We start from the raw sequence: 14,634 nt of genomic DNA, 5'->3' as shown, positions 1-14,634 counted from the left end.
GTTATACTTCAATCAAGTACCCTTAGCACATACCCGCAGCCGCACCCAAACCAGATCCCAGGAGGCTGAGACCCAGCTGTGCCCTGGCCTCGCCCATCTCGGAAAGGCCACGGCCCAGGGCGTCCGTTTCCCTCCTCCCTCCAGCCCAACTTTCGCGCCTCCCAGAGGGCGGGGGCTGCCACCACCTTTCCGGAGAACGCGGGCCAGGCCCTCCTCCGCGCGTCCGGCGGAGGCTGGGTGGGCGTCCTCAGCGCGGGCCGGGGGCGCGGGCCCCGCCCCACCCCAGGACCCCGCCCCTGCGCCACGCCCCCGAGGCCCCACCCAGCCTCTCCGCTTCTGGCCTTCGGCCTCGGCAGCTGGAGGCTGCCGGCCGGCGAGGGCCGCGCGATGTCGCACGGGCCCGGGCTCGTCCGCACCACGTGCAGCAGCGGCAGCGCCCCGGGAGCCGGGGCCGGCGCGGGGCCGCTGGGCGCGAGCTCTTCGGAGGGGCTGCTGGACCCCGTCTACCCCCGCACCCACGGAGCGCTGCTGAAAGTGGCCCAGATGGTAAGAGAGGCCCGGGCGCGAGCCGGGGTCACACGGGGTGGCCGCGGAGGGGCCGCTCCCGCGGCGGGAGCATCGCGCCCCGGGCGGGGGTCTCGCCGCCCAAGTCAAGTTGGAGGGGGCTTCCTCGGGCGAGTTGCGCGTGCAGCCGCCGCGCTGGAACTCGGCGCACCCGGCAGGCCTGTTCGCGCCGCCCCCGCTCGGAGGTCCCAAGTTTTTCCAGCCACTCTGCGGAGCCTGCGAGCTGGTGACCGAAACCACGGCCAAAGTTCCTGTGTGTCTTCCTTCCTCTTCTCGGGCAGCGCCGCTTCGGACCCGGGCCGGGGGTGGAGAGCGGCCGGGCGGCGGCGCTCAGGCCGCGGAAGCCGACCTTCTCCCGCCGCCTCTTTCCCCGGACCCCGCGCCGCAGGGCTTCCTGCTCGGGGCTCACCCTCGCCCGAGCGCGGGGTCCGAAGGCCAGGCGTTCACGGGGGTAGAAAGCCCTGGGACCCTTGGGGCAGCCGTCCCGGGCCCTGCCCCTCAAGTTCCAAGGGCGGGCCGGTTCTCGGGGCCGTTGGACGGCAGCGGTCAATGGGGAAGGCCTTTTGGGGAGCCGGTACTTATCTGGGGAGAGCGGGAGTCGCCGGAATGGGGGTCACTGTGGAGCGGGCAGGACGAAGGCCTGGGCGCCGAGTGCCACCGGCGCTGCAGGGACCTTCAGCAGCGCAGACCTTGCCCGGCCTGTTCTCCTGTTCCCCACTCTTCTCTGCCTTCCCATGTTTTTCTTCCTTACAATTTAAAAATTTTAAACACCTTTCCCGTTTGTTCGGTAAGTTTTGAAACTGGGCTGGGCTCTTTGTGACTCCACTCCTTGTCATGTTTGCAGCCAGAATGGTGAGGGGGAAGTGGTAGTTTTGAAAGCGGGGGGTGAAGGAAGGAATGTGGGTTAGACGCAAGGTCACAGATCCAGAGGTAGGGCCTACCAAGGTGGGCCAGCCCCAGGCCTGGACACGGGGTGAGGGCTGCCCAGGAATCCACAGCTCTGTTACTCTGGGTGCTGAGTGTGTGTAGAGGGGGCTCTGGTTTCCTGCTTGGGCCAGACCTGAAGGAAAGAGGGACTTAGTTCCCTTTTCTCAAAGAAGAGCTTCTAGATGGACTAAAAATTAGGAAGTAGAGGCATTTTAGTTACTAACAAAAAAAATCATGCTGAGCTGTGTTGGTTTTGAGCAAGGCATTTTTGGGGTTCAGGCTAAGAGATCTGATCAGCCAAATAGAGGGGACCAGCCTACCTCCCCATCCTTAAAAAAAAAATGGGTGGGAGTGGGTCAGGCCTTAACTGAGCATTGGAAAATGTTATCAGGAGCTGAATGATGAGTTTGGTGGAGAAAAATCACGGTCAGATCCTCCGTTTCGGTCCACGAGTTTAATGGACAAAGATTATGGAGAAGAGAAACCTCCGTTTCACTCTAAGCTCCTAAGCTAGCCTCTTACATCAGGCTCTTGTGCCAAGTTGCAGGTGACAGTGATGGGCCGCTTGTTCCAAAGAGAACAAAGACTTGGAGGATTGCTTCTCTTTGTGCCCAGAGACTCTCACATCTTCCTTCCCTGGGGACTGCCGTGTGGCTGCAGGCTGGTTTGAGCAGAGCCCCTGGGAATGAAGTTGCCCTTGCTGGATGGTCATATTACAACAGCGAGACCACTTAGGACTCTCTGCGTGGGCCCCTTGTCCATCTCTTCCCCATTCTCCTCCTTCTCCTCTTTTCTGGGAGTCTCCCCAAGTCCACTAGTCGAGGAAGGAATGTCCATCTGGAACTTCACAGAGTGTAAACTGGAGCCGGGTCTCCTGGCATCACCTGGATCCCTGAGGGGCCTGAGCTGCAGGGATCCAGAGGGCCTTGCTCAGGGCTCCACCAGCACTCCTCATGAGTTTGTTTGTTCAGCAGACATTTGTGAGTGCCGTGTTCATCTCCATTCCTGCAAACAGATGGATTTGACAAAACCCTTGCCCTCAAGGAATCTTTGGTTCTGAAGAGACACACAAGTCCCCAAACTCCCTGGTTGGGGACATGAAGCTCTGTGGTTGCCCACATAAGGGAGGAAGGATGGAGGGAAGACGAAGGTGACATTTGAGTTGAATCTTGAGAGATAAATGTGGGTGTGTCGGGCTGGGCGTGCCCCGTTGGCCTCTCCTTATTCAGTGTGCGTAAGTCAGAGCTGGGTGATGCTGGGGTGGTGGAAAGGAAGGAGGTAGGGCGAGACATGGGCCAGTATTGGGCAGTTCTTCCCCTTCTCACCCTGACACGTATAAAGAGGCTTCTGTCACTTCTTGAGCATCTGCTCTCTTCTTACCTCTGTGCAAGCGAGGCGTGTGGAATACAGCCGTTAACAAGATAGATCCTTTCGGCAGTGACTGGGACATTTGCAGAACCGTAATAGGGAAGGAGAATCAGTGTGTAGTTTCATAAGCAGTAAAGATGGAAATTTAACCTTCCAGGAGGTTCCTTTATTTTATTTTTATTTTTTGGCTGCACCACGGGGCTTGTGGGATCTTAGTTCCTCGACCAGGTATTGAATCCAGGCCCTTGCAGTGAGAGCATGGAGTCCTAACCACTGGACCACCGGGGAATTCCAAGAAGGTTCCTTTACTTAGTAAATATTGAGCACCTACTATATGCTAGGGCAGTGTGGAAAGCAGAGTAAACCAGACAGGTCAGCTCCTGTTCTCTTTATACTGTAATAGGGAAAGTATTAATCAAATGATTTTAGATATAAAATTATAAACTGGGACAAAAGCTATGAAAGAGAGGTCCTCAGTGTCATAGAGAATTAACTAGGGGGTCTGCCCTGTCTGGGAGGTAAGGATGGGCTTCTCTGAGGAAAGGATATTTGAAGGATGAGGGAACAGTGTTACCAAAAGCAGGAAGAGCACAGACAATGGCTCTGAGGCTGGAGGAAGGAGTAGTGATAATGGTTGGAGGGAAGGAGCAAGGCTGGGAGTGATGTGGGTGAGTCTGGAGAAGTATTCCAAGACTAGACCATCTAGGGTCTGCCAGATAGTGCTGAGGATATGGTCCTTATTCTGAGACTATCCCAGAAGTAATCATGTCGATATCAACCCACCATTGAAGTGATGGTTCTCAACCTGGGGCTGTACAGCCCCCTAGGGGTCATTTTGGAACTTTGTGGAAGCTTTGTTTGGTTGTCACAGGGATTAGGCTCATATTCAGGATGCATCTTATTCATTTCAGTATAGAACGAAGGCACTGCAAGTGCTTATTTGCGATTCTAAAGAGGTGAATTGTCAGAAATACGATTGAAGGAGCCTAAGTGGGTGTGTGAGTCGGGGGAGAGTGCCTGAGTTTTCTGGCCAGAGAGAGCATCCTAAAGACTTTCTAGGAGGTCGGAGCAAGTATGGTCTTCCCCTGGCCATTCACAGCCGGGATTCCAAATGGAGTTAGACTTTGGGGGATCGCAGCCTCTGATATAACCGTGAATAGACCTGTGAGTGGAGAATGAGCTAGCATAGCCCAGAATGGCCCACCCCTCCGTATTCTGTTTCAGATCATTTGGTTCCCCAATGCAACCTGCACCCCCATGCCCTGTTTCCTGGAAGCTGCAGAGTTAAGGGCAGCAAAGAACCTCACTGTCTAGAGTCTTTGACCCCAACCCAATCCCGATCCAAGAACAAGAAACTGCTGTCCATCAATGGTCAAACAAATAAAAATGATAAGACATAAGTTATGGGCTTTATTCCCAATAACAGAAATAATACTTGCTCATTGTAGAAACTTTGAGAAACACAGGGAAGAAACTAGAGTCTCCCACTCCCTCTCCCCCAAGATTGATATTTAAAGTAAGATTTTCTGCTGTTTCATAGGAGAGAGATAATTTGTGGTTGTTGGTTTTGTTTTGGTTTTACAAAAGAGTGATACTCCACAGTTTGTAAAATGCTCTTTTTGCTTAATATGTGATGAATGATTTCTCGTGTCACTTAAGATTTGTTTGCAATTAGGTTTTCAGTAGCGTTTTTATAGCCAGTCACAAATGTCCCTTCATCTGTGTGACCAGCCCCCTCCCCCTTTTTGTGGCTCAAGAAGCTTCCAGTTCTGCCCATTCACGAACAAGACAGTGATGAACTCCCCTGTAGAGAAGTTTTGGTGTGCAAAGCCGTAAATACTTCCCAGGGATAAATGGCCCTCACCTTTCACAGAGAGAGGAATGGAGCGCCTCTTGCCCTGCTGGGCATGCTGGCATTAAACAACTGTCTAGACTTGTTAACATCTAGAAATCAATGGTTGTCCCTTTATAGCCAAATGTGATAGTAGTAACATTTTAAGTCATAGTCGTATTTTTGGTGTCTGATGGTTTGGAAAAGCAACAGTGACATGGGTGGACTGGGAAATTTTGTAATGCTTTTATTTTATTTTTTTAGAGGTTAATAAGAAAAGATTTATTTCTTCAGAGTTTCTATCAGTCATTGGTTGCTGGTGTGAAAATATATCTTTTTCACAAGTCACACGGTGCAAGGCTGATGGAGTCACCACTGTGACTTTGGGACACCTTCTATGACACATGCCTTCTTCAACTGAAATCAAAGAAGATAATAAGCACATAAGGATCTTACAGGTTCTCTTTTATTCTTTGGCTCAAAGGTGATACCATTGGTCAGAAGCAGCCGCATGTCCTTTCCAAAAGCAAGGGGTCTTGGAGAAATCATCTTCTGTATGTCCAGTATGAAATGAGAACTGTATAACGTCTACTGCAGCCTTTCTTTTCATCAAATACTTTTTTTTTTTTTGCGGTACGCGGGCCTCTCACTGTTGTGGCCTCTCCCGTTGCGGAGCACAGGCTCCAGACTCGCAGGCTCAGCGGCCATGGCTCACGGGCCCAGCCGCTCCACGGCATGTGGGATCTTCCCAGACCGGGGCACGAACCCGCGTCCCCTGCATCGGCAGGCAGACTCTCAACCACTGCGCCACCAGGGAAGCCCATCATCAAACACTTTTTTTTTTTTTTTTTGCGGTACGCGGGCCTCTCACCGCTGTGGCCTCTCCCGTCGCGGAGCACAGGCTCCGGACGCGCAGGCTCAGCGGCCATGGCTCACAGGCGCAGCCGCTCCGCGGCATGTGGGATCCTCCCGGACCGGGGCACGAACCCGCGTCCCCTGCATTGGCAGGCGGACTCTCAACCACTGCGCCACCAGAGAAGCCCCATCAAACACTTTTAAAGGCACTTGTATTTAAGCTATGACAATAGCCGCGTACACCGGAAGGATGATAGTACCACGGGGGTATGAGGCATTATTTATTCAGGCTGCAGAGTATGTGGATTTCCTAACTGCTGGCAAGAATTCCCCTCCAGGGCACCCCAAATAACTGCCTGTCCCCTCCACCCCCGATTGGGAACCACTGGCCAGAGAAGATGGTCCTGATGCAAACAGCAGCTGAGGGTCCATGAGGCTGGGGGACCAGGGTGGGAATGGGGCTGGTGCATGGTCCCGCATGAGTCTGGACAGAGTTGCACAGGGTTTCTGGTATTACAGTGGGTCCTGGAGACCCTCCAGGACATTCCGAGGCCTCCCTGTGTGGATCAGTGCATTGATTTCAGTTCTGTACCAGGGAAGGCCTTCTCTCTGCTCCCTTCCTCCCATCCCTCATCCCCCACTCTCAGTGCTGGCGCTTCCTGCCCGGGCCCCTGGCTGTCCATCTGTTTCCTCCCCCTGCCATCTGCCCGAGGTGCTGCCCCAGGCCTGCTGCCTGGGAGCCTCCCTCTGACCCGCCGCCTGCCAGATGCTCTCCTTCTTTGTCACCAGTTTGGCTCAGCAGTTCCTTTGCCCACTGCTCACTCCCGGGCATTCCTCTCTGGGGTCCTTAGCAACTCCTGGCATCCGTGGCCTGGCTCGGGGCCTGGTGCTGGCGGCTGGTCCTCCAGCCCCGGGTCTTCCTGAGAGATGAGGGCTGGCAAGGAGAACGGGGCCTCTCCCCAGCGCAGCCCTGTCCTGCTCCCTGGCGGAAATCAACACCGTGAAGCTTCTCAGCGTCCTGCTGAGAAAGCCTTTCACCTGGTTTGTGTTTTACTTCGCAGAGGCAGTGACAAGGCTCTTCCTTTCCCTTGAACAACCTTTTACTTTACATAAATAGAAGGATAGATTGATTGATAGAGAAAGAGAAATTGTCTATAAAATGGTTGCCACACATTACTCATGGAAGGGGTTGCTGTGAAATTTAAGGGTAAAGAGGGTGTCATTTTCATTTTTTAGAGGTGGAGAAAGTGAAGGGAATTCAGAAGGGAATGAGAAGGAGGAGGGAGAAATTAAAGGCTTTCGGGTACAGAGTAAATTGGACCTTCTGAAAGGCAGAGGGAGCGATTAAATATAGCATGACCCTCCATATCTCTTTACTCACTTCTTCCTCTTAGGTTTTCTTTATTCCCCTAAGGAGGTGGCAACAACGCTAATATTGTTTATAAAGAAGTCTTTTTTAAACTTTTCCTCTCAAATGATGAAAGTGATACTTAACTAATTGTAATAGCATCTATCACACATTGAGTTCCTGTTAGGTGACAGCCACTGGGCTAGGTGTTTTACATGTGTGACCTCATTTAATCCTCATGATAGGTAGGTCCAATCATTATCTGCACCTTACAGATGAGGAAACACAGAGAAATTAGGTAACTTGCCCAAAGTCACAAAGCCATAAATAGCGAAGCAGTTTGAGTCCAAATCTTGAGCTCATAAAAGGACAATTTGGGGTTATTTTTTTTATTATCAATATGCCATGAGAATTTTTCCATGTGATTAAACCTTATTTGAAAAGGATGCTGTGATAACTACACATGGTAGTTGGTTGGACCATAACTTATCCATTTGTCTCCTCATTGGTGGGCAGACGGTAGCAGAGCTAAAAGGAGGTGCTCTGAGATGTGACAGCAGGTACTAATGACAGTTTCACCTTTTGCCAGAGATGAACTCAGCCAGAGTGGGGAAAACCCCTCACTGGGGTATAGGCCAGACAGTGGGCGTCGTATTTTATAAAGCGTTTCACATGTTACTCTCTGGGCTGCTGGAAGGCTTAAGAGGAAACCATTAGTATCATCTTTGTGTTTAAGTCCTAGGTTCCTCCTGAGAGGAGAACTAAGGTTCGGGTGTCTGCTTTATTATGTCAGGCAATTTTACATGCAGTTTCCCTTTGTTTAACCCTTAATGACTGTTATTTATTTTCCCTTTCTGTTGGTTGAATGAAGGCTGAGAGGGTTTTTAACTTGCCCAAGTTTCAAAAATTCCATTAAATTCTGGAGCCAGCATTTGAGCCTAGGTGTGGCCAAGGCCCAACCCTTCCCCCAATGGTGTGCTGTCTGTCTGTCTGTCTGTGTATGGCAGACAGGCTCCCAGGCTAGCCCACTGTGGCAGACACACCCTAGGGGGACCCCCAATGAGTCACAACCTTATGTAACTCCATCCTCTTGAGTGTGGGCAGGACCTGTGACTTGTTCTAACCAGTAAGAAATAGCAAAGATGATGGGATGTCATTCCCATGGTTATGTCATATGCCAAGGTGAAGGGATGCTGCAGATGTAATTAAGGTTCTAAATCACATGATTCTGAGTTGATCAAAAGGACATTATCTCCAGGTAGGCCTGATCTAATCAGGTGACAGCCCTCAAAAGAGGTACAGTTAAGTCCCCCACATATGAACGAATTCCGTTCCAAGAGTGCGTTCATAAGTCCAGTTTGTTCGTAAGTCCAACAAAGTTAGCCTAGGTACCCAACTAACACAGTCGGCTATATAGTACTATAATGTAATAGGTTTATAATACTTTTCACACAAATAATACATAAAAAACAAACACAAAAAATAAAACATTTTTAATCTTACAGTCCAGTACCTTGAAAAGTACAGTAGTACAGTACAAGAGCTGGTATACAGGGGCTGGCATCAAATGAACAGGCAAGAAGAGTTACTGACTGGAGGAGGGAGAGGAGGTGGGATATGGTAGAGCTGAGGGATCATCACCAATAGGAGGAGGGCAAGCTGCAGTTTCACTCACGCCTGACATTGATGGCACAGGTTCTGGTTCCTTGCTGGATTCAATTCTATCTACCCTCTTGAAAAATGATCCAGTGATAGTAGTAGCTATCACTGCTAGTAGCTCCTTTTGTCTCGTCATGGATGACACGGTAGCACTGGATTGCATTTTGAATGGCTGCTGCAACCTTTATGTACCATTCTATGTTCAGGTCCTGTGCTTCAAAAACTAACAGTGCCTCCTCAAATAAAGAAAATCCCCTTGCCATTTCCTGCATTGTGAATCTCTGTGGGTATCCTGGGCTTGAATTAAAGATACTGTACTACTGTACTCTCTACAGTACTGTATAGTAAAGTACACAAAAGCACAACCACTTGTAGAGGATGCACGCACGTGTACGCCAGACATGTGAACTAACTTACGTGATTGGACTTGCGAACACACGTTCGCATCTTTGAAAGTTCGCAACTTGAAGGTTCGTACATAGGGGACCTGCTGTACTGGTTTCTTCCCAAAGGAGAGATGCTCCGGCTGGCCCTGGAGAAGTAAACTGCCTTGCTGGGAGACGGCCTGGCAGAGGAGCACGTGGCGAGCATCTGTAGGTTCTGTCTAGAAGCTGAGAACAGCCCTCTGCTGACAGCCAGCCAGAAAACAGAGACCTCATTCCTATAGCTGCAGTAGCATATGAGCTTGGGTGAGGACCCCAAGCCTCAGATGAAACCCCAGTCTGGCCACCACCTACACTGCAGCCTTGAGCAGAAGTCTCTTGCCAGGGCTCCTGACTGGTGGGAACTGTGAGATGATAAGTGAGTACTGTTTTAAGCTACCAACTTGGGATAATTTGTTATGCAGCCGTAGACATCTCACACACCCACAGAAGCCCGGGCCTCCTGCATCAAATCCGGTGGTCTCACGGCTGCTCCTTAGCTAGAAAACATGGGGCAACAGCCGTGCAGGAGACAGGAGGTACAGTGGCCATTTTTACAATAACAGTTATACAAGTTTTTATCTGGGCTGTGGTCACATGTCATTGAATTCCTGTGGAGTAAATCTGTTGGCTGAGTTCTTGCTCTTGGCATTATGCTGAATGCTTTAAATGCAAGAACTCACTCGTCATTACAGCATCCCTCAGAGGTGTCAGTACTTCCACTTTACAGATGAGGAAACCGTGTGGGGAATTTAAATACCTTCTGTGCAGCTACTAGACATGTTAGAACGGCCTCTACCGCCCAGTAGTCCCACTGTCCTCCAGGGTCACTTCCCAGAGCCACTCTAAAAAATAAAATCCTGATGCAAACAGTAATTATGGTTGTACAATTGTTAAAATTGTATTTGGTTTTTTTGAACAGATAACATTCACATGATCAAGATTTTAAAAGTTCAAAAAGTCCTCCAATTCTTGCTTTCCCTTCCTGGAGGCTACCAGTGATACTGGTTTCTTGTATATCCTTCAGGAGTTATTTTATGTTTCGATGTGTGTGTGTGTGTTTGTGTGTTTGTCCATCTTCTTTCCATCTTGGGGATAATTCCGTATGTGTTCAGTGTATTCTCATTCTCCTCATTTTCCTTAACAGCTGCGTTGTGTTCCAGAGAATAGATGTACCATAATTTATTTAATTAGTCCCCTCTCAACAGGCATTCAGGTTATTTCCCATCTTTTGTTGTGTCGTAGTGCTGTTGTGGATACCCTTGTACATATCATAGTTCTGTGTGTGTACAAGGTAATCAGAAGGAGAAACTCCTAAAAGTAGAATTCCTGGACCAGATGTTGCCTGCTCTTGGAAATTTGTTCATCTGTCCTGTAATTTAGATTCTCACACATCTCCTGTGATCTTCTCCCAGAGGGTTTCAGGGGTCTTCCACATTCATTGCCATTGAGAGACTCTACTTCGTGTTCAGGGTTCAGAGTTCCACTGCTCTAGACTCCCACTGAACTTTATTTAAGATGTTAAGAACCAGAAAAGTCTAGGGAACAAGAAGACCTGCGTGACCAGCATTTTTCTTAGAATTTCCCAACATCCATCACAGGGAGTGTTGAAGTCAGCTTCCCTAAAAGGAGATCTAGAGATGGGCATTCTTGTGCATCTGGTCCTTGAGTGAGGGCAGCAGTCAAGGGCAAGAGGAGGACTAGACAGATGGGTTTGAGAAGTCTTGCCTCAGCCTGATCCTGCGGGGAGCTCTGGAGAGTGAGGTGCACCACAGAGATGCTCCTCTAGCCGTTAGCGAGTCATAATCTTTTGGCTGGTGGAGGGTCTGGCCTTGGTGTTTGATGGCTGCTGACTGATCAGGGTGGTGAATGCTGGAGGTCGGGGCTGCTGTGGCAATTTCTTAAAATAGGACAACTGAAGTTTGCTGCATAGATCGACTCTTCCTTTCACAAATGATTTCTCTGCGGCCTGCAGTGCTGTTTGATAGCATTTGACCCAGTGGAGAACTTCTTTCAAAATTGGAGTCAATCCTCTCAAACCCTGCTGCTGCTTTATCAACCAAGTTTTTGTAATATTCTAAATCCTTTGTTGTCATTTCAACACGCTTTATAGCATCTTCACCAGGAGCAGATTCCATCTTAAGAAACAACTTTTTTGCTCATCCATAAGAAGTGACCTCTGTTCTGTTCTAGTTTTATCAGGAGATGCAGCAATTCAGTCCCATCTTCAGGCTTCACGTCTGATTCTAGTTCTCCTGCTGTTTCCACCACATCTGCAGTGACTTCCTCCACTGAAGTCTTGAACCCCTCAAGGTCATCCATGAGGGCTGGAATCAACTTCTTTCAAACTCCTGTTAATGTTGCTATTTTGACCTCCTCCCATGAATCATGAATGTTCTTCATGGCAGCTAGAATGGTGAATCCTTTGCAGAGGTTTTCAGTTGACTTTGCCCAGATCCATCAGAGGAATTCCTATCTATGGCAGCTATATAGTCTTAACAAAATGTATTTCTTAAATAATAAGACTTGAAGTCAAAATGACTCCTTGATCCACGGGCTGCAGAATGTTGTGTTAGCAGGCTTAAAAACAACATTCACTTCGTACATCTCCGTCAGAGATGTTGGGCGACCACGTGCCTTGTCAACGAGTGGTCATATTTTGAAAGGAATCTTTTTTTCTGAGCAATAGGTCTTACCAGTGGGCTTAACGTGTTCAGTAAACCATGTTGTGAACAGATGTGCTGTCATCCAGGCTTTGTTGTTCCATTTAGAGAGCACAGGCAGGGTAGATTTAGCATAGTTCTTAAGGGCCCAGGATTTTAGGAATGTAAGTGAGTATTGGCTTCAACTTAACGTTGCAGTAGCCCCAAACAAGAAAATCAGCCTGTCCTTTGAAGCTTTGAAGCCAGGCATTGACTTCTCTCCAGCTATGAAAGTCCTGGATGGCATCTTCTTCCAATAGAAGGTGGTTTTGTCTGCATTGAAAATCTGTGGTTTAGCGTAGCCACCTTCGTGAATGATCTTAGTTAGATCTTTTCCATAACTTGCTGCAGCTTCTACATCAGCACCTGCTGCTTCACTTTGCACTTTGATGTTATGGACACAGCTTCTTTCCTTAAACCTCATGAACCAACCTCTGCTCGTTTCAGACTTTTCTTCTGCAGCTTCCTCATCTCACTCAGCCTTCATAGAATTGAAGAGAGTTAGGACCTGGATCTGGATTAGGTTTTGACTTAAGGGAATGTTGAGGCTGGTTTGATCCTCTAACCAGGCCCCTAAAACTTTCTGTATATCAGCATTAAGTCTGTTTTGCTTTCTTATCATTCGTGTATTCGCTGGAGGAGCACTTTTAATTTCCTCCAAGAACTTTTCCTTTGCATTCACAGCTTGGCTGTTTGGCACAAGAGGCCGAGCTTTCAGCCTGTTGGGGCTTTCGACATGCCTTGCTCACTAAGTTTAATCATTTCTAGCTTTTGATTTAAACTGAGAGACATGTGAGTCTTCCTTTCACTTGAACACTTAGAGGTCGTTGTAGGGTTATTAATTGGCCTAATTTTAATATTGTTGTGTCTCAGAGAATAGGGACACTAGAGAAGAGGGAGAGAGATGGGGAACAGCTGGTCAGTGGAGCAGTCAGAACACACACAACAGGGACTTCCCTGGTGGTCCAGTGGTTAAGTCTCCACGTTTCTGCTGCAGGGGGCATGGGGTCAATCCTGGTCGGGAAACTAAAATCCCACATGCTGTGGGGTGCGGCCAAAAAAACCCCCAGCAAACAAACAAAACCCCACAACACTTACTGGTTAAGCTCACCATCTTTTTATTATTATTATTGTTTATCTATTTTTGGCTGTGTTGGGTCTTCGTTGCTGCGTGCGGGCTTTCTCTGGTGTGGCGAGCGGGGGCTACTCTTCGTTGTGGTGCGTGGGCTTCTCATTGTGGCGGCTTCTCTTGTTGCAGAGCACGGGCTCTAGGTGTACAGGCTTCGGTAGTTGTGGCACGCAGGCTCAGTAGTTGTGGCGCACGGGCTCAGTTGCTCCACGGCATGTGGGATCTTCCCGGACCGGGGCTTGAATCTATGTCCCCTGCATTGGCAGGCGGATTCTTAACCTCTGCGCCACCAGGAAACTCCCAGGCTCACCGTCTTTCACGGGCATGGTTTGTGGTGCCCTGAAAGAATTGCGATAGTAACATCACTGATCACTGATCACAGATCACTATAACAAATATAATAATAATGAAAAAGTTTGAAATACTGCAAAGATTACCAAAGTGTGACACAGACATGACATGAGCAAATGCTGCAGGCACCAATAGATACTCCAGGAGGTCAGTGACGCCAGTGCTATTGTAAAAAATGCAATAAAGCAAAATGCAGTAAAACAAGATATGCCTGTATTTAGCGCTGTGATCACCATTTCAACATATAATTGTCTTAGTGTCATTTAGGGATAAAAAAATTGATTTCCAGATGTAGTGGGTCATCTGGTCCCCCTCCCCTCAAATTTATATCCCCGTCCTAAACCCAGGGAGCTGTGAATGTTACCTTATTTGGAACAAGGGTCTTTCCAGATTTAATCACGTTAAGGGTCTTTAAATGATTATCTAGATTTTCTGGGTGGGCCCTACATCCCACGACAAGTGTTTTTATAAGAGACTCAACAGCAGGGTTGTGGGGAAGGCGATGGTGATGTGAAGGTGGGGCAGAGCTTGAGTGATGCAGCCATGAGCCAGGACGGCCAGAGCAGCCATGCAAGCTGGGAGAAGTAAGGAACACACCCTCCTGAAGTCTCCAGAGAGAGCTCAGCCCCGCCAACTCCTTGATTGCAGCCCAGGGATACTGATTTTGGACTTCCGGTCTCCAGAACTGTGAAAGAATACATTTCTGTTGTTCTAAGCCACCAATTTTGTGGTAACTTGTAACAGCAGCCACAGGACACTAATAAACCAATGAAAGGCTGTCAGTTGTGGGCAGACTTTTCAGAGTTTGTCCTTTTAATTGATTATTTATTTTTAATATTTATTTATTTGGCTGTGCCGGGTCTTAGTTACAGCACATAGGATCTTTAGTTGCGGCATGCATGTGGGATCTAGTTCCCCGACCAGGGATCGAACCCAGGCCCCCTGCATTGGGAGTGTGGAGCCTTAGCTGCTGAACCACCAGGGAAGTTCCTAGTTTGTCCTTTTAGAAGCATGAAGTTTTGGAGAGGTGATGGCCACCCTCTGCCGCTCTGGCTGGCAGTTACGCCTCCATCTTCTTTATTTTAGCACATTTTTTTCCTTAATAGCTTCTTCAGAGAGAGCAGCGGTCCTTGAATTTTTGCTGAGAAAAGCAGAACCATAAAGACAGAGCAAACTTGAAGGGAGAGAGCATCAGAGTCATTCTCAGATGGCAGGGTGGAGGCAAAAGATGAAAAGTGGGTTCCAGAGATGTGCTGTCTGGCCTTCCACAGACAGTAAATGAAGTGTCCCCAATTCCCGCAAACTGTTAGAATGCCAAATAAATTTTACCGCATTCTAGTAGAATCTTCACAGATAAGAGACTGGAGCTCAAATACATCTTAAAATGGTCGAGTGAACCCTGCTTAATTTACTGCTTGTGAAATAGTTGCTGTTTTAAATGTTTGTTGAAGTGCCCAATGATTTGTCTCTAAACTATA

The 14,634-nt window shown here is 48.7% G+C and overlaps 1 protein-coding gene across 4 annotated transcripts in view; it reads left to right on the top strand.

The window, feature by feature from the left end:
- Positions 1-270: 270 nt before the first annotated feature.
- CMTM7 (CKLF like MARVEL transmembrane domain containing 7) overlaps positions 271-14,634 on the top strand; it is a 42,355-nt gene continuing 27,991 nt past the window's right edge. The window contains exon 1 of one of the 4 annotated variants that reach the window (XM_060307574.2): positions 271-546. In XM_060307574.2, coding sequence (XP_060163557.1) covers positions 388-546 — 159 coding nt within the window. In that variant the 5' untranslated portion in view covers positions 271-387. The remainder of the gene's footprint in view (positions 547-14,634) is intronic. The other 3 variants (XM_070046678.1, XM_030830047.3, XM_070046677.1) reach the window with 3 other exon arrangements.

The sequence above is a fragment of the Globicephala melas genome, chromosome 11, assembly GCF_963455315.2.
Source record: "Globicephala melas chromosome 11, mGloMel1.2, whole genome shotgun sequence".
NCBI lineage: Eukaryota > Metazoa > Chordata > Mammalia > Artiodactyla > Delphinidae > Globicephala > Globicephala melas.
Note: the sequence above shows the minus strand (reverse complement) of the source record. Positions and strands in the feature narration are given on the sequence as shown.